We start from the raw sequence: 27,044 nt of genomic DNA on the forward strand, positions 1-27,044 counted from the left end.
GGCGTGAGGCTGCCTCGTAGGTTCAGAACATTCTGAGCAGATGACAGGGTTTGTGACTCCAGAGGGCAGCAGCGGTGAGCAGGGGGACGGGCGGGAGTGGGGAGATGCAGCCTGCAGGGGAGGGGGTCTGGGAGACGTGGTGCTTCCCGGTGACAAGCTGCAGCTTGTGACTTTAATGTTATGTGGGGTTACTGCCAGGACACGTGCTTTTGCCTGTCCCCAGGCACCACCTCCTCCTGAATCGCACTCTGCCTGGGTACGTGTGAGGGGTCTTCCTGGGGGTCCCCCGGTACTACACGTGTCCCTTGGGGGCTGCGGGCTGGGAACTTGCAGAGGGTCCCATCATTTAAGACCACAGGAGCACGTGGCCTTGCTCGTCAGTATGGTGTGGCCGTGTGCCTGTTCCTGCCCAGAGATCGGTGCTCTGTTCTGCCTACAGGTGCCCATGGGTCTGGCTGGGGGGCTTCCACGGCCGCCCCCTTTCCACAGCGCCCGACTCTCCGGTGTTGCAGCTTCTGGTGGGCCGGGAGTGCTCTCCAGGGTTGGTTTGCACGAGGGATGGGTTGTGAGATGCTCAAGCCAAGAGAACAGCAGTGCCGTGTCCTCGTGTCCCTTCGAGGCTCAGGGGCTGCTGGGGCATGATGTGATCAGTGGGGAGGGCCCTGGGAGCTGTCCTGTCCCCTCTGTCCGAAGGGCTCTTCTCAGGCCATGAAACTGATCTGGTGCATTGGAAGCTTAACCTGTTTCCCTTAGCAACACATGTGTCTGGAGAACATGGGGCCGAGAACAGGATTTAATGTCCTGCTCGCAGCAGGGGGGCCTTTGTTGAACCCTCCCCGCCTGGGAGCCCTCGGCCCTTGGTTCTCTGAGGGCCGACATTGCCTTGTGGGGCTGTGAGGAAACGTAGCCAGGGTGAGAGAAGCCAGCCGGCCTCCCAAAACACACGTCATCGAAACTTCCATGTCTCTGGGGTTGTCGTCTGCTTTCTGAACTTGTACCAAAACAGAATGAGCCTGGGCATCCCTACTTCGTGGATTCGAACATTCTTGAAGAGAGCAGCAGTGGGGGTGGCTGTCTCTCTTCCACAACATGTTCCTTTCCCAGTGAGGGGACCCTTAGAGTGCCAGCCAGCACCCACTCTACGTGCTTCCTGTGCAGTTCGGGCCCCTGGCCAGAGGACAGACAGGAGCCGGCCACCGTCTGCAGGGCCCCTCCCCGGCATGTCAGAGCTGGGGAGGCGGTGGGAGGCCTGGGTCTCCTGACCTTCCCGACTTCCCCACGGCAGCCGCCCTGGCAGCTTGTGGCGCTCCTGTCGTGTCTACAACATCGTAGGGAGTCTGTTATTTCCTGTTATTAAAAAATTCCTGTCATTTGTTTGTTCCGAAAGCTGCTAGAATATCATGTAAGAGAAATTCAGCGTTTGTGGTGACCTACCAATACCATCCTTTACGGTTTCCAGAATATGCGTCCATCACTGTAACTTTATAGGTGTTTCTGGAGGCACGTTGCGTAGATGAGGCTGGGTTCTGAGATGTCTCCGTCTGCCCTTCCTCCTGACCACCGCACCGTGTAGTCCTCAGACTCCCGAAAACTCGAGTGCGGTGAAGCAGCGACCAAGGGGGAGCTTCCGGTCAGCCGAGGGAGGCTCGTCAGTGCGTACCGGCATCCTGCGTGTGCCTGGGGCAGGCAGAAGGACGTGCACTGTTCCACGTTTATGGAGGGACCCCAGGTCTGCGAGGCCTGTGCGATGAGCTTGAGGAGAGCCTGGGACGGAGGGGACGGTGCAGGGCCCGGCCCGTCTGTGTCGCGGAGAGACGCGCTGCTGCCGGGGCGTCCCTCTGGGATGGGTGGGCAGGGGCCCCAGTACTGACGAGCGCGTGTGGTGTGCGCCCCCAGGGGGAGGCCCGTCTGGCACGTGTACCTACAGTCTTCGATCGTAGTTTTCTGTTTGTGTGATTTGCTTAGAAAATGATTTGGGATTGTTTCTATTTAATTACAAAAATAAAATGGTTTATTTCCTGTTATGAAGTTCCTGCACTTGTACAAAGGCTCTTTTATAAAACTGCAACCCTAAAAGGCCTTTCTCCTATTTACACCAGTCATTCCTGACCTTTTGAGGGCCACAGACTATTTTAAAAAAATGGGATAGAAAATACAAATGAATGTTTCTGCTCTAGAAAATGTCCAAACAGAGTCTGCCCAGTTCCAGGGACTTCTGCCTCCACCTCCAGTAATGGGTCAGGCACGCGCCTGTCTTCCCGCACTAGCCCAGGCGGATGATGGCCAAGTCACTTGACTGTTCTGTGCCTCAGTGACCCCAAGACCACCCCAGGGGCGGTGGGGAGGTCTTACTACCTAGGCCAGAGCCTGGTGGAGAGCGAGCTGTGGCGAAGGGGTCCAGGGCCCACCGTGGGGGGGCCTCGCCGGTGGCTCCTCCGTGTGCACTGCCTCCCTGCCGTGGTGGGGGTCGCCCACCCAGACCCGGTGACCCAGCAACGGGTGTGCCGAGTTCCCGTCAGGCCCTTGTGCCTGCAAAGCAGGGAGGGCTTGGCCAGCACCCGCCACTGATCTGGCCACGCACTCCATGGGCGCCGTGTCAGCAGGACTCGGTCCCCGGAGTCCCTCGCACTCCCTCTGCGTTGACTGTGTAGGAGCAGGATGAGGGGGGCAGGTGGGGGGCGAAGATCACCCTCAGGGTACGGTCCGGGCGGCCCGGCGCGGCGCCGCCCCCCTCCTCCGGCCGATGCCGGCTTGCCATCAGCCGCATCAGGAGCTGGTGGGACCAGGTCATTCCGAGAGCCGGGGAGACGCGCTCGTCCCAGGGGCTGAGATGGGACAGGCCCAGTCGTTACTCACAGAACCGTGGGGGACCCAGTCCTCTCCCGCTCCTCGGCACTGCCCTCCTGCGCCTCTCTGCTCACCTCTGTGGCCCGGGGGCCGCGCCCTGCTCCTCTGTGGCTTCTGTCACCTGGAACACGCAGACCGGGGTCAACGGCTGCAAAGACCCCGCTGCCCGCCGCCCCCCCCCCCCCCCCCCCCCGGCATCACCCCTAAACGACGGGCTGAGGCCGTCCGTGTGCAGTCTGGGGTGCGGTGAGGGCACCCACCTGGTTGATGCAGAGCACCGGGCTCCGGAAGGTGCAGCTTAGCCAGCGCAGGGCCCCGCCCAGCGCCTGCAGATGCCTAGCCCTGGGGACCGAGGCCGCGCTGTCAAACTCACAGCGGAACGGGGCTGCCACGGAGTCGATGACCACCAAACGGGCCATCCCCCGAGACAGCAGCACAGGCACCTTCTTCCTCACACACTCCAGCAGGGCGTCCTGCAAGCCGACGGTAGATGGTGTCACCGCCTTTGCCACCCATGTCTCCCCTTCTGCCCTGCGCCAAGGGGCCCCTCATGTCCGTCCCCTTCCACTTCTCAAGCCCCCATGGGGTCGACAGCCCCTGGGGCCATCACCGTGACTTGCCCTTCTCCCATGGCCCCATGCCAGGCACTGACCCTGGCTGGAGCCTCAGCGGAAGGTGGACTCGTGACCGCCACGGTCCTGGGGTCCTACTGCTGTCAGGCAGGTGTACGGGCAGCCCTGCCCCCTGCCCAGTGGAGGGAGCAGGGAGACAGTGGGGTGGGGCTGCCTCAACTGGGAAGACCCCTGGGCTGTGCCCAAGCAGGGGGGCAGGTGCAGAAGGCCCCCGCCAGCCCTGCCCATCCTCCGGGGCCTCAGGCCTGTCCCTTTGGGGCCACCTGCCCCGCTGGCTTGGACTCGGGGCCAGGTGCCAGGTGACCACACACTGGCAGTCCACCCCCGAGTGAAACCCCGTTCTCTGCTTCTGTCTCTAGGGCGTCCCCAGTAGAGCCTCTTTTTGTGGAAAATGACAGCAGCAGCAGTGGTCTCGAGGACGCCAGCGGTAATGTGAGTCCCCCCTTCCTGTCCCCACGGGTGCCCCAGCCTGTCCCGCATAGCAAAGGAGGGCCTACCAGCACCACCAGCCCCCCGCCAGGCGACACAGGGCAAGACGGTGGGAGCCTTTTGCTCTGAGCTGTTTCCGGAACCACACTCAGGCCACCATGGGTCTTGGTGGCCCTGATTGCGGTCTCCTCTCGCAGTGAAGCCACATCCGGCCTGGGAGACCCAGGACCCTGCTGCTTGTGTGCAGCCAGAGCCAGCCCTGTGACGGCCAGAGGACAGCCACCGAGGCTGGAGGGCCCTGGAGCTGGGAGCCTGCAGCACTAACCTCGTCTTCTGGGTCCCCGTGCCCTGGCGCACGCGGTCCTACTAATAACCGCGCTGCTCAGCGGGGTGCACGTCGCTTGCAAAGCCATGGCCACGCTCGGCCCCTACAGGATGACCGGGGGGGCATGGCCTCCCTCCTGGGCCGCGGTTCTGGGGAGACCCGCAGGCCAGCCGTGTCCTGACCCCCCGTGGAGGAGGCTGCAGCTGTGGGCCCCGTGGGCCACAGCGACCTGTGTTACTTCCCCAAGCTATGTGTGATATCCTTTATTGTAAATTTTTTAAAAATTAAAAGTTTATATGCCTTATCCTTTCTTTGCAATTTTTATAACAATCCTTAAATGGGGGGAAGGCCCACTGGGATCTGGGGGTTCCCTCCAGTCGTGTGGACGTCCGGGGCAGCGCTGCGCTCTGGAAGCCGGGCTACGTGGGGCGGCCGCATGCAGAGGCCGCCTTACTCTTTCTTGGTGTGCGGGTTCGGTCTTCCTGCCTTTCCTCACGAGCCTTCCCACTCCTGGCCCGCTCTCCACCAGCTAGAGGGCCACGTGGAAGCTGGCCAGGCCCCGAAGCAGCTCTCCCTGCCTGCTGGACCTGCCCTGAGCTCCTGGCCCTCGGCCCTCTCCCAGAGGCTCCCGCACTCTTATCTGTCCACAGGCAGGGCTGTGTCTCTTGGGGATGCTTCCAGATCTGCCCCCCACACCTGTGCTGTGGCCAGGGGGCAGTCAGCCATCCGAGGGGCTTGTTGGGGCTGGGGGCCTGCTAGGTCCTGGCCAGATTGGGGGGCTCCCGTGTCCTGACAGGGGGCTGTCCGCTCGGTCAGAGGGAGAAGTAAAACCCAACACAGACTGCTCTGGCTGGGACGGCTGGCCGTGGGTGTCGCGGGGTGGCCGGAGAGCAGAAGGCGGTGGGAGGGGGTCCACTGCAGCTGCGGCCTTTTCAAGGGGAAGGAGCACCGTGGCCAGGGGTGCGGGCCAGGGTCTGGAGGTGGCGTGCTGGGCGTCGTCGCTCATGGGCTGCCTCCCCCACTGCCTGTGGGTGGGGGACGAATCCTTCAGGTCAGCCCAGTCTGACCTGAATTTTGGGTACCCGACCACGTGGACTTACACGTGTGGCCCGTGGCAGGGGCCTCTCTGCTGACGGCTCCATGGGGTGGCTCTCGAGTGTGGCTCTCCCACTGGACTGACTTCCCCTCGGAACTTGGGGCCAGAGAGACACTCACCACGTCGGCCACATGCTCGATGAAGATCTGGTCGCCAAATTTCATCCTGTCGACCACGTCTCCCGGGACGTCCGTCCGCAGGCGCCGCTGCTGAGCAATGAGCTGCTGCAGACGCGGGTCGGGGAAGACGTCCTCTGTGCAGATGTACACGGCCCCTGGGGAGGCAAAGGGCCCCTCCTCTCGGTCACCTGCCCCCTGTCGACAAGATGCACCCCCAGGGCCCCCAGCCCATCTCGAGCGGAAGCGAGTGGGGCCTTTCGGCAATGCCTCCCTGCACGCAAGGGGGTGCTCGCTCTGAGGCCCCAGTCGGGGCTTCTCCCGCCATCCTGGGCCATACGGTGACAAGCCTGCCTGTGTGTGACCAGAAAAGCTGGTCGGCAAACCGCAGGCCCCATGCTCCCAACAGCCCAGACAACCGGAGGCATCAGCCCGGCCCGGGCCTGGATCCCCGCACAGGGAGCGCACCCCGAGACCACAATGAGAAAGAACGGGGGCCGTCCGGAGTCAGCCCGAGCGTTGGTGGGAACGGATTTTCAACCAAGGTCCCCGGCAGTTCAACGACAGAACAGTCTCTCCCACAAGTGGCGCTGGGACAGCCGGGTCACTGCCGTCGGAGGACGGGGTCAGACCCTCCTCTCGGCCTGCGTGGGGGCTGCCGACGCGCCCCGGTCTCCGAAGACGACACAGGGAAGCCTTCGCAACCCCGGCTTCTCGGATGTGACCCAACAGCGCCGGGGAGCAAAGGCAGAAACCGGGCCTGAGCAGCGCGGCCCCGTCACGGAAGCAAAGGGACGACGCACCCGGAGAGGACGGCGCCATACATCCCGCGCCCGGGAGGAGCCGGGCGGCCGCAAGGCGCAGAGTTCTCACGCTCACCACAAAGCCCGCCCCGAGTCGAAACCGGGCAAGGACCTGAGCAGACCTTTCTCCCCCGGAGCCGTGCGGAGGGCCGGCAGGCCTACGGGCACAGGCCGGACGTCCCGGTCACTGGAAATGCCAATCAGATCCACCGGGGGACGCCACCGCCTGCTCACGTCCCGCGTCGGCGAGGACAGCGCGTGAGGGGGCTGGCGCCCGTCCGGCAGCCCCTCACCTGCTCGGACACGGCACTCGCATGGGGCACAGACCGCGCGGTCCTGAGCACGCGTGTGCTCCCGAGAGCCGCGGACGCCCGTGCTCAGAGCAGCGGTGGCCACAGAAGCCCGGGCACATGGCGAGTGACACGTTCCGACAGAACCGTACACACGTCGCTCCGGGCGAAGGGAGCCCGGGGAGGCCACGACGCAGGAGTCCACGTCTGCGAGACGTCCTGAACCGGCGAGTCCCTGGGAGCGGGAAGCAGAGCTGGGGCTGCCAGTGGGCAGGGGGAGGCCTGTGAAATGGTCTAGAATCAGGCAGTCGTGACGGAAGCATGGCTTTGCGCATTCACTAAATGGCCCCGCCTTGTACGTTTAATTTTATGGTATGGGAACCTCGTCTCCACTTTTAAAACACGAAATGGCTGTGTCCGGTGGGTGGAGTGTTGGCCGCGCCCCCCAGGACCGCAGCGGACCTTTGTGGCCCTCACCTGCGTCGGTCCCTGCAGACCCGGGCAGGGGACCCGGCCGAGCCGGAGGACCCACAGCACATACACGCCCCACGTGTGCCTGACTTTTAACTCTGACGTAACCGTGTTTCGGCAGAATCTCAGGCCTGCGGACGGATGCGCGGCGGGATGAGAACCAGTCTGTCCGGAGCGAGCGCCTGACCGTCAGCCTCTCCTTAACCTCTCTGGGCACGGTCCCGACGGTACTTCAGCGGAAACGCTGCCTGGAGACGCGGCCGAGCCCCGACCCTGCCTGTCCCGCAGCCGCTGGGAGCGAGCACGCTGGCCCGTCCACGGGGAACAGGCCGGAGGGAGGTTCTGAGCAGAACCAAGTCTGTGTGCAGCCCCGAAGCCCCTTCACCCGCCTGGGCGTGTGGCTGGGAAAGGCACGGGGCCTCGCCATGCCGACCTCACCTGCGACAGGCCACGGCGGCTTCTCTGGGGTGGCCGCAGCACAAGGTGGCGGGCTGGGGGAGGGGGCTCCGTAAGTGCAGGATTCAAAAGTCTGCAGGACCTAAGCCATCCTTTACAAGATTAGGGCTTTCAGATCTCACTGGGTTAAAGGAGTTATTTTGTCAGGAAAATGGGCATCTTGGACCCAACCTTTAATGTTGGTAACCTCGGGGCTGCCTCGGGGGACATGCCTCTCTGAGACACCCGTGTGGGCGGCCCACGGCCCGGCATCTGACGGACGTCCCCAGAGCCGCCTCAGCCACCCAGCAGCGCAGCTCCCCACAGCCTCACGTCCTCCAGCTCTTGGTTTGTGGCGCGCCGGCTTGTCTGGCAGACGTGGGGGGCTCTGTGCCCTCTAAACCCCAGGGCAGCCCATGTGATGTGACACAGCTGTCACTGAGAGTCCCTGGGTGGCATGGTGGCGACGGAGTGAGACATCCCCGCCACCACCCCCCCCAGACCAGCAGTGGACTAGGCGGGCTTCTCCAGCAGCAGGGCCGCCTCAGGCCGGGCTTGGAGCAAGCGTACAGGCCACTGAGGGGCCATGCGGGGCCTGTCATGTCTCGGAACGGGGCACAGGCTCCGCTGTGGGACATCTTCGGGGCTCCGGCGCCAGGACGGGTGCAGGTCTGGGGACCCGCCCTCGCAGTGCCCTTGCCACACCCCCAACCCGGCCTGCACCAGATTCGGACCCAGCCTGGACACAGACGCCAACGGTAACTGCTCGCGTGACCCGTCTGGGAGAGCATGGGTCTGCAGGGACCCCGCCGGGGCAGAATGGCGCAGACCGTCGCGGAGTGAAGGAGACCAGGCTGGGAGGGCTCTGGGGTCCCGACTGCGTGGCCAGCCCTGCCTTCCACCCTCAGCCTGTCTGGGGCACAGCCCCCCACTGCGCCCGGGATTGGGGGGGCTCCCAGCTCGTTTCTGAGCAGACACAAGTCTGGAATCACCGCAGCGCTTTTGTGGGGTAAACGGACGACCCACTTCTGAGGCCAAGTGCATCTACCCAGCACTGGCGCCAGGCGCCTGCCCCTTAGGCCCTCTTGGGCTGCGCCCTCGCCCAGAGACGGAAGGACAAGAGTGACACACAAACACCCGGCTCTGGTGGGAGCAGCCGCTACACACGGTCAGAGGGCCCTGCCCGTGGCCAGGGGACCCTGCCCCGCACAGCTCACGGTGCTAACGGGCCATGAGAGAGACTGCAGACCGAGCGGCAGTGCCCCGTGGGGGCGCCCGCAGCCACGTGGACCGGCGCGTGTTCCCCGCGTGTGTTCCCAGCGCCAGAGGTCTGGCCCCAGCCGCGTCCCCAACCCACCACGTGGCAGCAGGGTGAGCATGGTGGTGTGGCTGGGAGGGACCCTGGAGTGTCGGGCGGCGAGGCGGCCATGTCGCATGCACCCTGGTGACCTCACGCTTGGTAAAAACAGTGTAGATCTGAGTGCTTGGGAGACCTGCGCAGCAGACTGAAAATGTCCCCCTGCCGCTTCGCTTGTGCACGTCACCGTGCCGCGAGCAGCGTGAGGGGCCCAGTCCCGCCCCACTCCCCTGGGGCTGCAGCCCGCACACGTGCCCCGGGAGTGCTGGAGTGAAACACCGCTTGCCGGGTCTCCGCCTCTGTGCCCAGCTGGCCGGCAGGCTGGTGGCGTGCGTGTGTGTACGAGCGTGTGTACGAGCGCATGTGTGAAGCCTGCTGGTGTGCATGTGTGTGTGAGTGCGTGTGTACGAGCGTGGGAGCGAGGGCCCAGGAAGCCTCGGGCCAGGCCCGCAGCCTGCGAGGGGACGGGGCCCAGCTGGAGTCAGCCCTGCGGGCCACCAGCGAGCAGGAACAGGTGAGCGGCCACTCGCAGAGCGGACAGGCTGCCGCGCCCGTGGCCCTGGGGCCCCCACTCTCCTGGCGGGTGCAGGAGGGCAGAACTGACAGCAGGCGTGAAGAGGAAGGCAGAAATTGGGAAGACCCCGGAGGCACGTCGGGCACAGGTTCCGCGGAGTGCAGTGTGGCCTCCCCAAGAGCGACTGGGCAGGGCCCCCCCCAAATTCCATCCCCCGCCTCGGCGGCGAGGGGCAGCCACTCACCGGACTCCAGGCCCCCGTGCCGCCGCGGGAACTGCACGGTCAGGCAGAGCTGCAGGGCCAGCTGGGTCTTCCCGGCGGAGCTGGGGCCGGCCAGCTCGGTGAGGCCGTCCGAGGGCAGGCCGCCGCGGAGAAGCCCGTCGAGCACGGGGCAGCCCAGGCTCAGGCGCTGGGACTGTGCAGGGCAGCTCTGGGTCTGCTGGTACAGATGCAGCGCTGGGAATGCAGGGGGGCCGCAGGGGTCGTCAGGCACCACGGGGTGGAAAGACAGGTGACCTCAGTCACATCGGGGGTGGGGGCAGGGTGCCGCGAGCAGGGAGGAGGTGGTCCTGGCCAGGAAGCTTCTAGCGGCAGTGTCCTGTGGCACCGGTAGGCTCTGGGCCCTGACTGCCCACTCCGCCCTGCTTCTCGCACCCCTGCGCCGGGTCCCATCTCTTCTGGCCCCAGAGCTGACTCTCCGAAGCGAGGGTGCCCAAGGCTCCCCCGTCCACCTGACAGGTCCCCACCCTGACGCCGTGACCCGGCCCGGCAGTCAGTCCTCCCCAGGCACCAGGGCAGAGCAGACACTCCGCGCCCACCTGTGGAGACGCCGCGGCCGCGCAGGCGTGAGGAGGCCGTTCTCAGCAGCTGCTGCACGTCGAGGCTGGACAGGCTGGTCAGTCTCTGCAAGTCTGGTCCGGAATAATGCAAAACCTCCTTTGCCGACTTCAGTTTGGCTGAAGTTACACAAATAAATTACAGGATGGGCTCAGACTACAGTCACACAAGGCAACACAGCAAGTTTCAGGACTCCACGGTCCTCCAAATCCGCGCACCTGACAGGCAGGTCCGTTGATCCACTCCCCGAGGCTCTGGGAGCCCCTGGGGAAAGTGTGATGACAACAAAGAAGACGGAGGGGACCTGGCGGGGGGGGGTCCCACGCCACAGCAGGAGAAGCAGGCGCCAGAGATGAGGGGCCTCTCCCCAGGGCCCAGCGCAGTGGCTGTCACCCAGTTCCCCGTCCCGGAAACATCTCTCAAGAAAGGGGGCTTCTGTGGCCAGGCGGGCCCGCAGGTGAGGCAAGGCCAGAGGATGATCCCAGGGCAGGGGGAGGACCGTGCGGAGGGAAGGGGGGCGGGAAGGAGAGCCGCAGCAGGTTCCAAACACGCAACCCTGGTGCCAGCCCACCGGCCGGCGGGACAAACCGCAAAGAAGCCGCGAGGCTTACAACGCCGGCGGCGACAGCTGGGTGCGGAGCGTTGCGGAGGGAGGGTGTCCGAATGGTCTGGTGTTTGGGCAGGAGAGCGGCTAAACGGCTTTTGAGCTTGGATAAATACAATACTTCACACTAGTAGAAAAAAGTACGCTGAAAATCTACCCAATTGAAGAAGCCAAAAATGGGAAGCGACCACAAAAAGCAGCAGCAAAGACAGCTCCGCGTACGGCAGGCCCAACCCCGCACCATCAGGAAGTACCGCAGGTAAGCACGCACCGACACTGCAGTTCAGACAGACGCATGGACTGCGTGAGGGAAAACAGAGCCAAACCACACACGGGCTCTGAAAAAACCAAGAGCCAAGGATGAAGAAACAGGACCGGGGACCGCGCCCGTGTAGGGCACCGCCACGCGCTGCGCCAGCCCCCACGTGTCCTTAGGCATCTGTGTCACACGACCAACAAGCACCCCGATGCTGCGGCTTCCCCGGCGAGCACCGCAGGGGCCGGCAGAGCTGGAAGAGATCCCAGGACCCCAGCTCGTGCAGGGTAGCCGGGTGGGTGCGCCGGGAGACCAGCAGAACGGCTGAGCTGTCCAGCCCTTGGAGCCTTCAACGACGAGGGCGGGTACGTGATGGACACACCGGACAATGAGGGAAAAGTCAGAAAGACAAACTCCAAAACAGCACTGGAGAAAAGCAGGCAACTAACACCTCTGGGGGCAAATCACAAAGACGGCGCAAGAAAGGAAACCGTCCGAGCCTCCCAGCAGCAGCTGCTCCGACCCCCGTCACAACCCTCATGGCCCAAACTGTACCAGCTGTGAGGGGAGGAGTGGAAGAAGCAGGGTCACAGCAAGCCAGTTGTCAACGGGACACACGCCCCGTGAGTAATCCTGGCCCTGACTGACTGAGCACAGCGACAGACACACGTCTAGAAACCCGGACGCAGGGACGCCTGGGTGGCTCAGTGGGTTAAGCGGCTGCCTGCGGCTCAGGTCATGATCCCAGCGTCCTGGGATGGAGTCCCACATCGGGCTCCTTGCTCCGCAGGGAGCCTGCTTCTCCCTCTGCCTCTGCCTGTGCTCGCTCTCTGCCCCTTCTCTCTCTCTGATAAATAAATAAATAAATCTTTAAAAAAAAAAGAAAGAAAGAAACCCGGACGCAAACACAGAAGAAATCTGTAACAGACTCGTAAGTGGTGTGCCGAGTTCCCTCTCACTTTTTAGACAATAAACATGTATTTCCTTTGATGAAAATAAAATTAACTTTAAAAAAGGCCCTCAGTGAAACACACACACACACACACACCTAAAACCCCGCAGCGCGCTCCAGCATCTGTGACTGATGAGGACCGGCTGTCTCGGGGAAGGGGACGTGGACAGGCACCCCGAGGACTTCTTTCATGTGCCCTGTGCATGCGGCCCTGCTCGCGTCTCATTCCGCTGCTCCATGCAAACATCGGGGACGCACCTTTCTTGACCGCGGCGATGATTCTGGGGTTCAGGTCCAGTTGATCCAAATCCATCTCAAGAGCTTGACCACAAAGTTGTGTAACTTCCCAGGGACACGAATTCCAATGCGCTCGCTGTCACCGCAAAGTGCCCGGAAACCGAGCACAGTGGAGTGAGGGTGGCCTGGGTGCGCGGTCCTCCGTGAGGCGGGCTCCCCGTCACTGTCGTAGGAGAACCACCGAGGGAAGTCCAAGGCAAAGCGTTTGTTCGAGCAACCACTTGGTAACTTAGAAACCAGGAATTCCAGGGGTGCCTGGGGGCCCAGTGGGTTAAGGCCTCTGCCCTCCGCTCAGGTTGTGATCTCAGGGTCCTGGGATCGAGCCCCGCGTCGGGATCTCTGCTCGGCGGGGAGCCTGCTTCCCCCTCTCTCTCCACCTGCTGCTCTGCCTACTTGTGATCTCTGTCAAATAAGTAAATAAAATAAAATAACCGTGAATTCCAACACACAGATGGAATTGTGTGATGGATGGATGTGTTTGAAGACGTGCCCCCAGGTCACCTGAGCCACACCATCCCCAGCAGGCCTGCTCCAGCCCCTGCAGACGGGTGAAATGAGCACGTGCTCCCGCCCCGAGGCCCGGCCGGGGGACCCGGTGTCCAGGCGAGCACCCCGCCTGGACCCACCTCTTCGCAGAGGAGGGCGCAGGCAGGTGGAGATCACGCGCGCTACGCTTGCGGGAGTGAAGTGTCTTCTGCGTTCTCCAGGTTCATCTCCCCCAAGTGTGTCTCCATGGAGGATCTGGAAAGAACCGGGAAAGTGAATGTTGAATCTTGTAGGATGCTTGCAAGTCGGAAGCTCCACAACCACCAAGCCGTTTCGGCAGAGGACAGTGGAAACTGTCCCGCCCGTCCCCTGGCCCAAGCCCTAAATGCCGCAGGGCAGAAGCCCGCCCCCTCCCCTGCGGGCGGCCCCACTCAGCCCGGGACCCCAGAGCAGTGAGGCTGAGAGTGCAGCAGGGCGTGCAGGAAGGCCAAGGCCCGCAGCCATGCAGGCTGAACCCAGTGTCGACGTCTACTAGCAAGGCCTCCGCCGAGGGGAAGGTCACTGGCCCTGGCAGTGCTTAGGGTGTGACGGACATAGGCATCACCACGTTGATTTTAGAGCTCCAAGAACCACGTCACTCACACTGTCCCATGTGCAGGCCACCCAGGGAAACAGGTCTGGCACCCACAACTGATGAAACGGTCAGGGATGGCCACGGAGCCTGACGCCCAGGTGTGACCTCACCCTGTGATCATGACCGTGGCCGCAGGAAGGCGCTCCCCGCTCGGGGGCCCACCCCGGCCTGCGGCAGCGCTCCAGGCCAGGGCTGAAATTAACATGGCGGACACTGGGGAGGACCCCGCAGAGCCCCCCCCCACCCCCCGTGGCCGCCAGGACCGCAAACTGGAGAAGGATGGTTGAGCCTCCGACGGAAAGAGGTGCCTGAACCCAGGGCCCCGGGGCCGGTTACCCACAGGGAGAGGCGATGGGGACTGCGACCAGCTCCAAGAGGCGCCCGAGTGTGGGGAAGGTGTGACGTTGGATTTCTAAGGACAGAAACAAGCAAGAGTCCCGGCTGCAGAAGCAGCAGTACGTTGTCAGAGGAGCTGCGGGCGCCCTCCCGGTGGGCAGGGAGACGAGCTTCAGGAGTCCCGAGGCCTGGGGGAAGGGGAGACCCAGGGAGGCACCACCCAGAACCACCTCCGGGTCAGCAGAACACCCGGACCAAACACCCAGCCTGTTGTTCCAAATTCTGGAGAAAGTGTGTGTCCTCCCCCAAAGCCGGGGAAGCCCAGGAGTGACCCGCAGCGGCAGGCGGGGTGGGCATCCGGTGTGAGCTGGGACGGCCGGCGGGAAGGCTCTAGCTGAGGCCGCCCGGGCCGCGCCTGGAGAGCCGCGAGGCTGGGATCCAGGCTGGGAGGGGCAGGGAGACAAGCCCGGGGCGCACAGCGCCTCAGCCTCGCGATGGGGGGCGCCGGCCAGCAGCGGACCACGGGGCTGGGGGGCGGGGGGGCCCGACGCCCGCCTCCCCGAGGGGCAGGGGCCGAGCCGTGTCCGGGCCCTGTGCTCCCCCGACGGCGGCTTCGCGCGCACTGCGGTTACTGCTTCTGGGGTCGGGGGGCACCACGGCCGCCGGCTGAGGGCACAGGGCTGGCCCGGCGAGCCGCGGTCGCATGAACGTTAGGGTCCGCGACCGCGGGGAGCCCTGCGGGGAGGCCGGTCCCCGGGCTCCCTCCCTCCCGCTTCCGGGCACTCAGGGGCAGCGGGTCCCACGCGCCGCTCGGCGAGCTCGGAGCTCGGAGCGGCCCCGCCGCACTCGGGCCGCGACTCGGGTGTCCAGCGCCGCCGGAGCCTGCAGGAAGGCGCGGCCGCGGGCCCCGAACCTGCTCCAGGGCCGCCCCGCGCCCCGCCCCGCGCGCCCCCCCGCGCCCCGCCGCGGGCCCCGCAGCCCCGCTCGCGAGCTTCGCCGGCGTGGACGACCCGCGACCCCGCCCGGGGCCCCGCTCGCCGCGCGCCCGCCCCGCACCGCGCCCCGGGGCCCGCCGCCCGCTCACCCCGCGCCGCGCTCGCCGCCTCGTGCCGCCCCGCCCCTCGCAACCTCCCTTTCCAATACGAGCCGGGCATCCCGCACCGGAATTGCCAATCAGAGAGGAAGCGGCGCTACGTCACAGACTAACGGACCAATCCAAAGTCTCAATCGTCCCAGGGGGCGGTGCGTGCTTGGCCGCGTCCTCCCTGCCGATTGGTGGCCGACCGCAGGGCTGGAGACCGCGCTGTGGGGCGGATCCCGGGCTCCGATTGGCCCGCGCTCCGGGCCGGGCGTGGCGATTGGACGCGGCCCTTGTCCTCCACGCGGGCAGGGCGGGGCTCCTGGCGGGGCGGGGGTCCGGGCGGCTGGCGAGAGCGGTGGCGGCGTCATGTCCTCCGAGGTGGCCGCGCGCCGCGACGCCAAGAAGCTGGTGCGCTCCCCCAGCGGCCTGCGCATGGTACCCGAGCACCGCGCCTTCGGCAGCCCCTTCGGCCTGGAGGAGCCGCAGTGGGTCCCGGACAAGGAGGTAGGTCGCCGCCGTCCGCCGGCTTCCCGCCCCGCGCCCGCGCCCGGGACCCCCCGCACCCGCGCTCCGCTCGCCCGGGACCCCCCGCACCCTCGCCCGGGATCCCCCGCACCGCGCCCGGGACCCCCCGCACCGCGCCCGCGCCCCCTTCCGAGCCCGAGGGCCCCCGCACCCGCGCCCGCGCGCCGGGACCCGCGTCCGCGTCCCTGCAGCCCGCACCGCCGCTCTGGCTCCTGCTGGCCTCCGGGCCCCCCCACGGCTGCCCTCGGCCCCCCGCGCTCCAGCCCTGCCGGGGCCTTGGGCACTGCGCCCTCCGCCTGGTTCCCTCTCGGGGCGCCCAGGCTCGCGCGCCCCCACCCCCCGCGCGGAGGGCGCCGGGCACGGGCAGCCGGTCCCGCCCGCTCCGGGCTCTGCCCACCCGCGAGGTCCCGCGGGGCTTCCGCTTGTTGGTTGAGCCGCTGAGCGGGGCCCGCGCTCCGCCGGGGGGTGGGGGACGGCGGCCAGGCCCCTGCGCGCCCTGCGGGGGCCCTTGCGCGGTGCGAGCGGAGCGCGGCGTTTGAGCAGGAGGCTCGGGTGACGCGGAGGGGGCGTCCCGGCTAGGGGACCGCACCTGCGTGGAGAGGCGGGAGCAGCTGTGGCGGGAGGGCGAGGCCGGGGGCGGCGCTGAGCTGTCCCCGTTGGCCGGGTGGGTGCGGCACCTTCGCGAGGCCGCTCGGTGTCCCCAAGCCGGCCGCTGTTGGTTCCCGGGGCCGGGGGACAGACGTCCGTGCGTCCGGTCAATCACAGGCCCCGGAGGAAAGCTGGCAGCCCCTGATTGTTGGGAGTGCGCAGAGTGACCCCTGCGCCTGGTCAGCCCCCAGCCCCCAGAGTCGCTGTCCGCCGCAGGCTGTCCGCGCAGGAGTCAACCAGCTGTCTGGTGTGGGAGGAGGGCAAGCCGCCGGAGCTGGGGAGGGGCCCGGTGCAGGGCCGCAGGGAGGAGGGCCAGCCTGGAGGTCAGGCCGCAGGGAGGAGGGCCAGCCTGGAGGTCAGCGGCCCTGCCTTGGGCCTCCCGGGCCTCCGCCCCTTGTTGCCCTGTGTGGGCGCGTTCTTTTCTCTCGTACCCTCCCTGCTCCTCCTCGGAACAGCATGTACCTTTGCTCGCAGGGCCTGCCTGGTTAGGGCTGCGGCAGGATGAAGTGTCCTGTCTCCGCTCATTCGGGAGTGCGAAAGTTACCGCGCTCCGGGAAGTCGAAGTAGCATGGCTGGAGGTGGGGACAGGCAGGTGACCCAACCTGCAGACGGGGGAATTGCTCGCTTCTGCAGTGGGGGAGGGGTGGTCGTGACCTGCCGGAGGCCAGACTCTGCACCTGTGCACACATCACCTGCGGCCAGATCACCGGGTGGTCGCCCATGTGTCACGGAGGTGAGGGAGTGTGTGGCTACAGGAGACATTCTGTCCCTGACCAACCCCCCGTGAATTCCAACAGCACCAATAGCCCCCCCCCCCCCCCCCCGCCATCGCTCAGGGACCTGGTGGCCGGCAGTGAGAGCCATCTGGACAGAAGCACTGTGGGCGGCCACACTGGTTAGCGGTGGGGTGACTGCTGTCCCCCAGGCTCTCTCCCGCAGTGTGCCATTTCCCAGAGACACCGCCTGTGTTTTCCTGCCTCTTGGCCACTGCTGACCACAAAGTGACAGGGGGGTCTTCTGGCGGGTGCACTGGGTGGGAACACTCGGATCCGGGGAGGTGTCTCTCCTTGAGCAGGAGGTTGGTTCCGGAGCTGAAAGGGTGGTGGGCGTCGCTCCAGAGCGCCCCCTGCCTCTCCTTTGTCCCTGGAAGAGTCAGGCCAGGCCCTGGAGGCCTTCCCCGCGGGTGCAGGGTGGGGGTGGGGGTGGGGGTGGGGGTTGTCTGAGTTTCAGGAAGTAGAGTTTGCAGCCTCCTGGGGCATGGTCCAAGAGTCCCGAGTGTTTAGCAGAGAGTGTTCTGGAGGAAAAGAAAGTTGGCATGGGGCACGCAGTGTGGGCTAGGAGCCTCCGGAAGCCTTGGGAAGGGGTGTGGCTGCTCCTGCTCGGCCACCAGTCCGGGGCCTGGCACTGTGGAAGGGACGCCCCCCCGCTGCGCACTGCCCGCTGCGCTTCTGGACCCCCTTTGTGTGCAGGGGGGCACAGCTTGCGGTGCCTGCGGTGAGAAACCGGTTTGTTTATCTGTGGTGGGTGGGGCTGGGGGTGGGGAGTTAGGACAGACGCGGCTGGAAGGTGTCCCGGTGTCCCGCAGACCCTCCGCTTCAGTCAGCATTGACGTGTCAGTGGGCGGCCCCCCAAGTGTCCTCGTGGCTCTGTTTTCCACTGGGTCACGCTGAGGCCAGTCCAGTCCACATCTCTTGTACTTTGTAGCTGCCTGAGCCCGTGCCAGGTGGTTAGCTTGGGCCGTGGGGACATCCTTTAAAAGTGCTAAAGATTTGGGGGGGGGGTGTATGCCGAGCACGCACAGAGAGATGGTCTGTAGCCCTCCGCTTCCCCCGGGGGCTCCTGCGAAATAACCGTCGCTGAACCCCGCTGGCGGGGGCTGGCAGGTTCGCGGGGGGCCTGGCAGCGGCCTCGGACTCGCGTGAACGGTGGTGGAGATGGGCTTGCGGTGGGCTCTGTGGCACGCGGCCGGAGGGATTGTCACCAGCAGACGGAGATGCTGAGTTTCACTCTTAAGACCCCTGCCTCCTGGCCCCCCCACTCCCCCCGCCCAGTCTTCAGCCCCGATAACCAGTGACGATGGCGGCTCTGTGTTCTCGTTCTGACGCGGGGGTTCTCTGTAGACACGGGAGCACGCGGGCGTCAGACAACCCCGAGCTAGGAGAGGTGGTGCTGGATGGGGCTGCTGGCGGCCCGGGAAGGAGCCGCGGCTGCGGCAGGGAGACCTCGGGGTCCATCAGTGTCTCAGGCCGGGTGGGAGGGACCCCAGATGGGCGGAGGCCCACGTGGAGATGCGGGTAGTGTGACCCGACATCAGGGGAAGCGTCACCCCGGGTCAGCCTGTCTCCAGCTCAGGGCGGGTCGTCTACGGGCCTGAAGGACAGACCGAGTGAGGTGAACGCGTCTGCTCTGATCGATGAGCCCCGACAGGTCAGCCGGTCAAGAACGGGGCAGAATGCGGTGAATTTGGGGTCCGTGTCCAGCCTTGTCACGGGTGATCGGGGGCAACCGGGTCATCCAAGTTACACGGCAGGAGCCTCTCTGTGGAAACTTACCCAGCAGTCAAGGTGGGGAGGGTGTTGACACTTGCTCTCCGGGACCCAGGGGGTGCCCCTAGACCCCCCAGGACCTCTCTGCCATTGGCAGGTGCTGACGGAAATGCCACAGTGCAGGGCCCCTGAGCGAGGGCTGCGGCTGGTGCTTCGGGGTGCGCTGCTGTCGGTAGCTCTGCCTGTCTTGCAGGAACCAATGGCAGTGGGGGTCCGGGTGGGGCTCACAGATGGGCTCTGTCCCCCAGGGGTGCGCTCATCTCCTGTGACACCTGCTGTTTGGCCTCTTTGGCCCCGTCATCTCGTTCCTGTGACCTCGTGTGTTCCCCACCCCTTTGGGCGGGGATTTAACTGTTTGCCGGTCCCTTGTTAGTTAAGCAGTTAAGTCTTTAAATGGGCCAATTTATATTTTAGGAGTTACGCTTTTGCTCTTTAGAAGGGATTATTATTATTATTATTATTTTAAAGATTTTATTTGTTTATTTGACAGAGATCACAAGTAGGCAGAGAGGCAGGCAGAGAGAGAGGGAGGAGGAAGCAGGCTCCCTGCTGAGCAGAGAGCCCGATGCGGGACTCGATCCCAGGACCCTGAGATCATGACCTGAGCCTCTGCCGAAGAGGCTTAACCCACTGAGCCACCCAGGCGCCCCTATTATTTTTTTTTAATTAAACATTTTCTTTTTAAGCAATGTCTACACCCAGCGTGAGGCCCAAACTCGTGACTCCAAGATCAGAGTCTCCGCTCTTCCTGCTGAGCCGGCCAGGCGCCCCTAGACAGGATTATCTTTCAATACGAGTATTCTAAATTTTATTTTCAGGATCTGTTTGCTTCTGAGGAACCTGAGACACGGTTGCAGTGTGAGGGTCGGAGGGTCTGGTCCTGGCGGCGGGTTGTGGGGGTCATGGGGTGTGGCGCGGCCGTCCCCCGGGGCCCTGGGGAGGGGGGCTGGCCCCTTCAGGCTCTTCTTGTGCAGTCGCCTTTGTTGACATCCTTCAGAGGCTCTAGCCCCGTATTTTCTACTCTGACGTGGAGGGGACCCCCTCTGTCACCTGTGTGCTGGGACTGCTTCTGGAGTGGCCCCTCGCACCTCTGGGGGCTCCTCCCGTGAGGGTCGGGCAGCGGGGCAGACCGCGGTAGCGGGACCCTGGGGTTCCCGAGACGCACCTGTTCCAGGGCCCGGGCTGCTCTTGGCTCCTGCGTCCGCCACGGGGCCACCCAACCTGCCAGGAGTCCGAGGCCCCAGAGCAGGTGCTGGGCTGGGAACTCCGGCCCCAGCCGCCCCGCCTCCGCGGTGCGCAGCGCCCCTCCAGAGGCCACCCCCTGCCACCCGCTTTCTCCATCCAGTCCGCTGGGTGAGAGGCCCTTGGGCTGAGCGCGGGGCCCCAGGAGGCCAGGCTGGAGTCTCCTGTTCCCCGGGCTGTCCCCGGGAGCGGGGGTCACGGTGGGCGGCCCATGCAAGGGCTCAGGCAGCACAGGGGGCTGTGGGCATGTGTGCACCGTGTGCATGACCCTCCCTTAGTCCCTCATGGGGGGCCTGCCCTGGAGATCCCACGTGTCGGAGCCTCAGCCCCCCCTGGTGGGGACCACGCGGGCCGGGGCCTGTGGAGGGGGGTGAGCCGCACGTGGTTTCCAGGGCCCCGGGCCGTGGATTCGCCTGGTCTAGTTCGGTGTCACTGCTGCGGGGCTGGGCTGGTGCCTGTCGTGTTGCTTGCTCTGGGGACAGTTTCTCAGACGGGGCATCTGGCGTTTGACCGTATATTTACTTTGGTCTCTTTGCCTGTTGCTTTCTTGATTTCATTTTCTTTAGATTAAATTATTCTGCTGATCGTTTTCAAAGTGTCTTTTCTGTTACGTGGTCAGCAAACTACCTTGTTTAAGGACCAGTTTTCTCAATCTCCTCGTTGCTTGTTTGGTGAACTTCTGTGTCACTTACATTGTTAAGGAGCACGTTTTAAATTCTCGATGTGATTTAGTTCAGAAGTTGGCCCTTCAACTTGCCGAACACCCCAGCCTTACGCTCCAGCCTTACTCGGAAGCATGAAGCGTGCCACGGAGGCAGTGGGGAGGGGGAGGGCGGCATAGGCTTCCCGGGGCGCCCTGGCCTCGGGCCTGGCAGGAGGCTTTCTCCGTGGATTCTGTGGCTGGCACTGGGGGGGCACGTAGAGCTCGCGCCCCGCCGCAGGTAGCCTTCCAGAACTCACAGAAGGGAGAGGCAGTGCCGGGGATGGGCAGACGCGGCCACGGTGCGGTGAGCAGCCGGCTCCCACTCAAAGCCACAGGGGACTCCGGAAGGTCAAGGTGGACCAAGACCTGTGTCCCAGTCCGGAAGGCAGCGTAAGGGCGAAGAGGAAGCGAGAGAATGTGAGTCATGGGATCTCAAAAGGCTCAGACGCCACTCCTGGTGCGGGGCTGTGGCTGCAGGGTCGCGTCTGGGAAGCACAAGGGCCCAGGCCCCTCCCGGAGCGGCTGCACGAAGCCGGCGCCACCGGACTCCGGAGCAACACAGATTGGCAGGACTGGAATCTCCCCGGAGCTGTTTGCCCGGCTTGGGGGAGGCCGGAGCCCAGAAGGACTCGCAGAGCAGGTGGGGGGGCGTGTTGAGCCTGGGGGTGGTGCGGGCTGGCGAGTGGCCCGGCTGCCCCTGTGGCTGAGGGCGTCTGAGCAGAGTGAAGACGGTCGGTGGGGACGAGGGAAGGCCCAGCTGGGCAGCACTGGCTGTCCCCGAGCTGGTCCCGCTGGGAAGCCCTCCCCCCTGCCTGGGGGGTGGGGGGTGGGGACTGTTGCCCTGTCACCGCCCTGCGGGGCTGAAGCTCCTCGGGGGGTGCGGGACCGGCTTTCCCACTGTGGGGAGCCGAGCTTCCTCCGCGCCCTGACTGCCCTTCGGTGCCTCTGGCAAAACCGGAACCAGCTCCGTGTTCGTGTGTGTTAACGGAGAGGCCTAAGCTCGTCCCCTGTCCTCGGTGCCCCTGCAGGGCCTCCTGTCCCGGGAGTGCAGGGTGGGGGGAGGCCTCCCCTCCGTGCCCAGCGCCCTGGTCTCTGCCCTTCTGGGGCGCCCGTTGCCCTGAGCCCCAGCCTGGCTGCTGTCGCTCCCTCTGGTGCCTGCCTCCGAGGAGCGTCCGGGAGCATCTGCAGGCCTGGCCGTGGCCGCGGCGAACCCCCTCCAGCCCGCACCGTCTCCCGTCCCGTGCGGCCTCTTCCGCGCACACGTGTGGCTGCGTGCGGGCCGCTGCCGGCCGGGCCTGCCCCTAACGTAGCCGCAGCGGCTGCTCCCGGCCGTGCGGTCTCGTGGTCCTGTGACACGATCCTTGCTTCCAGCACCAGGACGGCCCCAGTGGGGCCCTTTGGGTTCTGACCACTGCCCCGGCTCCAGCGCGCTCCAGGGTCCCCGAGATGCCATCTGAGCCATTCCCTGCCCGGAGCTGCTCGGGCTCAGACCTCACTCATGCCCTCGGTGTCCCCCCATGCGCCCCCACGGCCTGCGACTGGGGGGGTGGCACCCGGCCTGTGGGGCTCCTGAGCTGGTGGCCGAGCCTATCGCCCTGTCTCCGTCACGCTGGGCTGGGAGGGGCGGGAGGGGCACTGTCCGCGCCGCTCGGAGCTGCGGCCTCACACGCGGTCGTCTTCCCTCCAGTGCCCGAGGTGTATGCAGTGCGACGCCAAGTTTGACTTTCTCACCAGAAAGGTGAGCTGAGGCCACTGGGGGGGGGGGCCCAGGCCGGATGGCGCCACTGCCGGGGGTGGGGGGGGTGGGGGGGCCGCGTGTCCGCCTGAGGAGGGCGGACTGTGACTCGGCCGGGGCCGAGCGCAGCTGGCACACCCGTGTGACCGTGCCTGGTGCGGCCACACACGCGGGTCTTGCCCTCCGAGGGGTGTCCCTTCCGTGGAGGTGGGGTGCCCCAGTGGGTGGGCAAGTGGGACACAGCGGCCCTCAGGGCGACCTCATCGCTTGGTGCGGGGGCGGCCCTCCGCCTCCTCACCGCCGCCCTGTCCGCAGCACCACTGTCGCCGGTGTGGGAAGTGCTTCTGCGACAAGTGCTGCGGCCAGAAGGTGCCGCTGCGACGCATGTGCTTCGTGGACCCCGTGCGGCAGTGCGCCGAGTGCGCCCTCGTGTCCCACAAGGAGGCCGAGTTCTACGACAAGCAGCTCAAGGTGCTCCTGAGCGGTAAGCCGGGCCTGCGGGCCTCCTCCCGCCGCCCCTGCCCCCTGCCAGCGCAGCCGGGGCCTGGCCTGGGGGATGCAGCCCCCGGGAGAGGACGACAGTTCCTCAGAGCTTTGGGGGTGCACAGAGCCTCATCCGACCGCAGCGCCCCTGCTCCTCTCGGGCACAGCCCCAGCTGTGGTCTTCCTGGGGGCGCGCGCCGGGCCAGGAGGACGAGGTGTGGGAGGAGCCGCCGCGCTCTCACGTTCGTCCCTCCGCCCCCAGGAGCCACCTTCCTCGTGACCCTGGGAGATGCCGAGAAACCAGAGACGATGGTGTGCCGTCTGTCCGGCAACCAGAGGTAAGAGGCAGGGCGCCACTCGGCAGGGACCGCGCTGTCGCTGTGACCCCAGGTGACGTGCTTTGGCCGCTCTGCTCCCTAGGTACTTGCTTCTGGAAGGGGACAGCCGCCACGAGATTGAAATCGCGCGCATCTCGGCCGTGCAGGTCCTCACGGAAGGCTTCCAGGCCGGAGGTGAGCGCCGCGCGGGCGGGGAGGGCGGTGCGGCGTGCGGGTCCAGGTCTTGGGTCTCCTCCTCGGCCTGGCTGCGGATCCCGGGGACGCCCGCCCGGTGTCCTCCTGGGCTTGTGTTTAGTGTCTTCAGGAACCCGCCGGGTAAACGGGGCTGCCCGTGTCCGAGAACGAAGGAGACTCTGCTCGGACGCGCCCCGTTGTGTTGGCCTCGCGCCGGGGCTGAGGCTCCCGGCGCCGCTGGCGTCCCCCTCGTGCTCAGAAGGCCTGAGCGGCGGCTCGTTGGGAACCGGGACTTCTGCTCCTGTCAGGTGTCTGTGAAGTGAGATCCCCTTACGTTTCCTTGGGGAGCTTCCAGAGCCTTTCGGCCCCTCTGGATCTTTCCATCTCGCTCTGCACTTCGGTAGCGGCTTTCCGCGGGAGAGTCCGCGTCCGGCCGTGCAGCGTGCGGAGCGCCCGCGCCACTGACTCCCTCTCGCTGTTTTCTGATGGGCGCTCGTTCTCTCTCCTGCCTGCCTACCTACTTGGCGTAGAAAAAGACTCTCACGCTTACACCAGCCTCCTGGGGAGCCAGCCCGTCTCCGAAGGTCAGCCTCACGCTGCGCGCAGCTCTCCCCCGCAGCCCCGAGATCGCGCCCCGGGCTCTTATATGTGCACGCGGTGACACGTGCGTGTATACGCGCCGTCTTCCGAAATAAGATCTCGTTGGAGAGAGAGTGAGCGAGCGAGAGCATGTGGGTGGGGGGAGGGGCAGAGGGAGAGGAGGAAGCAGGCCCCCTGCCCAGCAAGGAGCCCGATGTGGGGCTCGATCCCAGGACCCCGGATCACGACGTGAGCCGAAGGCAGCCGCTGCTGTCAGTTGACTTGAGAGGGGTTGGGCCCAAGACGAGGGTGTGCGCCGCGTGAACGAAAGTATCCCAGTGGCAGGAATGTAGTTCGTCTGCTCCGTTTGACAATCCCAAGGGCGCAGCTTTCCCCAGTATTTCCCAGCCGTGCATCCCCAAGCTGACCAAGTCCGGGGCAGCGGGGCGCTGGGGGCGGCCTCCCTCCTGGATGTTCCTGTGCCTTCTCGGCCTGCTCTGTGCCTCTGTGCGAGCCCCCGAGTGGGCAGTGCTCCCTGCCTCTGCCCCACGCACAGGGTGTGACGCCAGCACCACCCCGGCTACCTGGGGCAGGTGGGAGCTGCAGACACCCAGGTACATAGGGCGGGGCGTGGAGAAGCTGGGCGGGGTGGGCAGCCCAGGTGCCCCTCTGCCTGCCTCCTGCTAGGGAGCCCGGGCTCAGGAACGTCCCTGGCCAGAGCCCCGCCCAGGCCAGGGAGAAGGCCGCCCCCTAGTGGCCTGCGGAAGCCTCGTCTTCCTTGCCAGGGCCCTGGGCCTTCTGGCAGTTTTGGGGGTGCAGTGAGCCCTGCTCTGCTGTTTTTTTTTTTTTTTTTAAGACTTTATTTATTTGACAGAGAGAGATCACAAGTAGGCAGAAAGAGAGGAGAAAGCAGGCTTCCTGCCAGCAGTTTTTTCAAAGCCGAGAACCCTGTCTTCCCTGGGGGTGGGTGGCGGGGGGTCACACTTCCCAGTGGGCGGCAGTCCGAGGAGCTGCGGGCAGTCGCCGTTCTTGGCTTTGCCACCTCCGCGGATTCTCACAAAGGGCAGGAGCAGCCAGAGGCGGCGGGAAGCAGCTGGGGCCGTGCACCACGGGAAGCTCACTTGCAAAAGCAGGTGGCAGCCAGAGCCATGGTTGGTGCCCCCCTCCCCCCCACAGAAGTGGGCACTCCCATAGGGGCCCGGTCGGGGACCGGCCTGGCGACACGCACAGACGGAACGGGGCTCATGAGAGGTTCGCTGAGGTGGCCAGGACAGTGCTTGACCGTTGCCATTGTCTGGTGGCCAGGCCCCCTCAGCTGTCCAGTGCCGTCCCCAGACCTGGAGGCAGGCGCTCAGGTCTACCCCGGGATCCGTGTCTGACGGAAGAAATCTTCCATGGGCCGGACTCCTGCTCAGAACGGAGTTCTCATCCTGCATCGCAAAGTAGAAAAGCCGTAGGTAGACTTCGCCTTGAGGCTTGGTGTGCGCGGGCTTCTCTGGTCGTGACTGAGCGTGCCGGCCTGTTCATGAGTGATGGGTCCTTGAGCTGCTGGCCTGGCCTGGAGGGGGCCGCTCCCAGCCGTGGCATCTTTGCAGGCGGTCACGCACGAGGGGGGTGTTGGCACTCCTCTGGGCCTTGCTGATGGCCCGTGTGCCGCGGCCGCGCGGGACTCGTACGCGCACGGGGCCAGCCAGTTGTGGGGGCTTCCCACCAGCAGGAGTCCCCACGTGGGACTGGCTGTCGCAGTTGTGTTTCACTGGGCTCAGTGACGTGGTATGATGTATCCCGGGCCCTGGAGGGCCAGTCTGGGAGATTTCTTCCCCATCCTGTGAATCTAGGGTCATCCACCAGGGGCCGCCGGTGCCAGCGTGAGGGGTGGGAGGCAGGCACGCGAGGCCAGCTGGAATCCTGGGTGGCTGGGGTTCCCCGTGGGCATTCTTACTTTGTCTCCCCTTTTCAGGAGGCAACGCACGGGCCACAGGCATGTCCCTGCAGTACACAGCACCAGGGGCGGAGGGCACGACCCAGCTGAAGCTGACGGCTGGGGAGGACGCCAGCACCAGCCGCAGGCAGTCGACAGCGTGGCTGGTGGCCATGCACAAGGTACTCGGGCCGAGGCAGGCAGGGGCGCGCGGGGGGCTGGACTGTTCTGCTTTGAGCCTGGGCCCACCTTTCCCCGAGGCGGCCCTGCCAGCCGGGGAGGGGGTGCCCACGCCCGCTCCAACCAGGCCCAGGCCCAAGCACGCTTCTTCTCTGGTCCCGTTTTAGGCCACCAAGCTCCTCTACGAGTCACGGGACCAGTAACCACGCAGCACGGCCCGTCAGCGTGGAACCGCAGAGCCTGCTCTCCACACGCGCAGGCAACTCACCCGCCACGGGCTGGGAAGCGCAGCCCGAGTGTCGGGGAAACGGGCGCTTGCTTAGCCGGTGCAGGTTCACAGTTTACTGATGCGCTGAATGGCCTCACGCTTTAGAGTTTGTCACCTTGTCCATACTTAACTGGAGGTGGGAGAGGTTGAGTCACACTACTGCCAAACTATTTTTAGCATACCTTAAACCATGTTTTTATGGGTGCCCGGGTTTACTAGAAGGTTCTGGTCCCTCAGTGGTCCCTGGCAGCACGAGGACACACGCTGCTTTCTAGGTGGCCCGAGCCCGATCATAGACCGCTCGCTTCCTGCATCACTAACCTGGGGCTACGAGCAAACCTTTGATACTCACGGAGCGGGAAGAACCAGCTTTGCTTTTTCTACTTTTCACTTACCATTTCACTTTATTAAAGTAATTGTACAACAATTTGTATATAAAGCTTATGATTAAAACCTATTTTGAAAATACAGATCGGGTCTCGCTTCACCATGTCCCAAAGCCCCCGCGCTTTCCCGCTGCCGCCCCATCGGGCTCCCGAACACAAGACTCGTAGCCGCCGGGGAGAGACAGGCTTTATTGGGCGTCGTTACAGGGCGGCCGCGGTGGGGGGCTCGCGGCGAGGTGGGGGTCCCAGTAGGGGGGTGGCAGCCCGGCACACAGTCCGTGCTTGAGGGGGCCTGGCTACAGCAGCGGCTCTACGGTTAAATTACACACAGGACTCATACGTGGAAAATAAAGCCTAAGGGCCTGGCTTTTAATGAGAAAAAAACATTTCCAATATTATTCTGGTAGTTTCGAATGGTCTAGTCAAAAAATACTTTTGGTATAGAAAAGTCTGTACGTACAGTTCCACCCGGAGTCTGGACTGGGCCAAGGTAATCACATCACGGCAGGCCCACACT

The 27,044-nt window shown here is 65.1% G+C and overlaps 3 protein-coding genes across 18 annotated transcripts in view; 2 read left to right on the forward strand and 1 right to left on the reverse strand.

Moving 5' to 3' along the window:
- The window catches only part of KLC1 (kinesin light chain 1), a 53,025-nt gene extending 48,488 nt beyond the window's left edge, over positions 1 to 4,537 (forward strand). For all 8 annotated transcript variants that reach the window (XM_059183253.1, XM_059183262.1, XM_059183248.1 and 5 more), the window contains 2 exons: positions 3,839 to 3,911; positions 4,106 to 4,537. In XM_059183253.1, coding sequence (XP_059039236.1) covers positions 3,839 to 3,911; positions 4,106 to 4,108 — 76 coding nt within the window. In that variant the 3' untranslated portion in view covers positions 4,109 to 4,537. The remainder of the gene's footprint in view (positions 1 to 3,838; positions 3,912 to 4,105) is intronic.
- XRCC3 (X-ray repair cross complementing 3) lies at positions 8 to 16,159 on the reverse strand. 7 transcript variants are annotated; one of them, XM_059183272.1, is made up of 10 exons: positions 14,803 to 15,181; positions 13,723 to 13,794; positions 12,889 to 13,003; positions 12,224 to 12,664; positions 10,135 to 10,272; positions 9,560 to 9,772; positions 5,449 to 5,603; positions 3,108 to 3,320; positions 2,922 to 2,968; positions 8 to 2,825 (listed from the first exon to the last, which is right to left on the reverse strand). In XM_059183272.1, exons 4-10 carry the CDS (start codon positions 12,276 to 12,278, stop codon positions 2,597 to 2,599), a joined length of 1,050 nt encoding a protein of 349 aa, XP_059039255.1. In that variant the 5' UTR covers positions 12,279 to 12,664; positions 12,889 to 13,003; positions 13,723 to 13,794; positions 14,803 to 15,181; the 3' UTR covers positions 8 to 2,596. The 7 variants fall into 7 exon arrangements, with proteins under 7 accessions (XP_059039255.1, XP_059039257.1, XP_059039256.1 ...); XM_059183274.1 differs by lacking the exons at positions 13,723 to 13,794; positions 14,803 to 15,181 and adding an exon at positions 15,914 to 16,159; XM_059183273.1 differs by lacking the exon at positions 13,723 to 13,794.
- On the forward strand, positions 15,115 to 26,611 carry ZFYVE21 (zinc finger FYVE-type containing 21). Of its 3 annotated transcripts, XM_059183276.1 has the most exons (8): positions 15,115 to 15,303; positions 22,151 to 22,201; positions 22,514 to 22,682; positions 22,944 to 23,019; positions 23,102 to 23,193; positions 23,724 to 23,777; positions 25,733 to 25,875; positions 26,041 to 26,611. In XM_059183276.1, the coding sequence occupies exons 1-8, from the start codon at positions 15,166 to 15,168 to the stop codon at positions 26,074 to 26,076; spliced, it is 759 nt and encodes a 252-aa protein (XP_059039259.1). In that variant the 5' UTR covers positions 15,115 to 15,165; the 3' UTR covers positions 26,077 to 26,611. The 3 variants fall into 3 exon arrangements, with proteins under 3 accessions (XP_059039259.1, XP_059039261.1, XP_059039260.1); XM_059183278.1 differs by lacking the exon at positions 23,724 to 23,777; XM_059183277.1 differs by lacking the exon at positions 22,151 to 22,201.
- Positions 26,612 to 27,044: the final 433 nt, after the last annotated feature.

The sequence above is a fragment of the Mustela lutreola genome, chromosome 7 (assembly GCF_030435805.1).
Source record: "Mustela lutreola isolate mMusLut2 chromosome 7, mMusLut2.pri, whole genome shotgun sequence".
NCBI classification, from domain to species: domain Eukaryota; kingdom Metazoa; phylum Chordata; class Mammalia; order Carnivora; family Mustelidae; genus Mustela; species Mustela lutreola.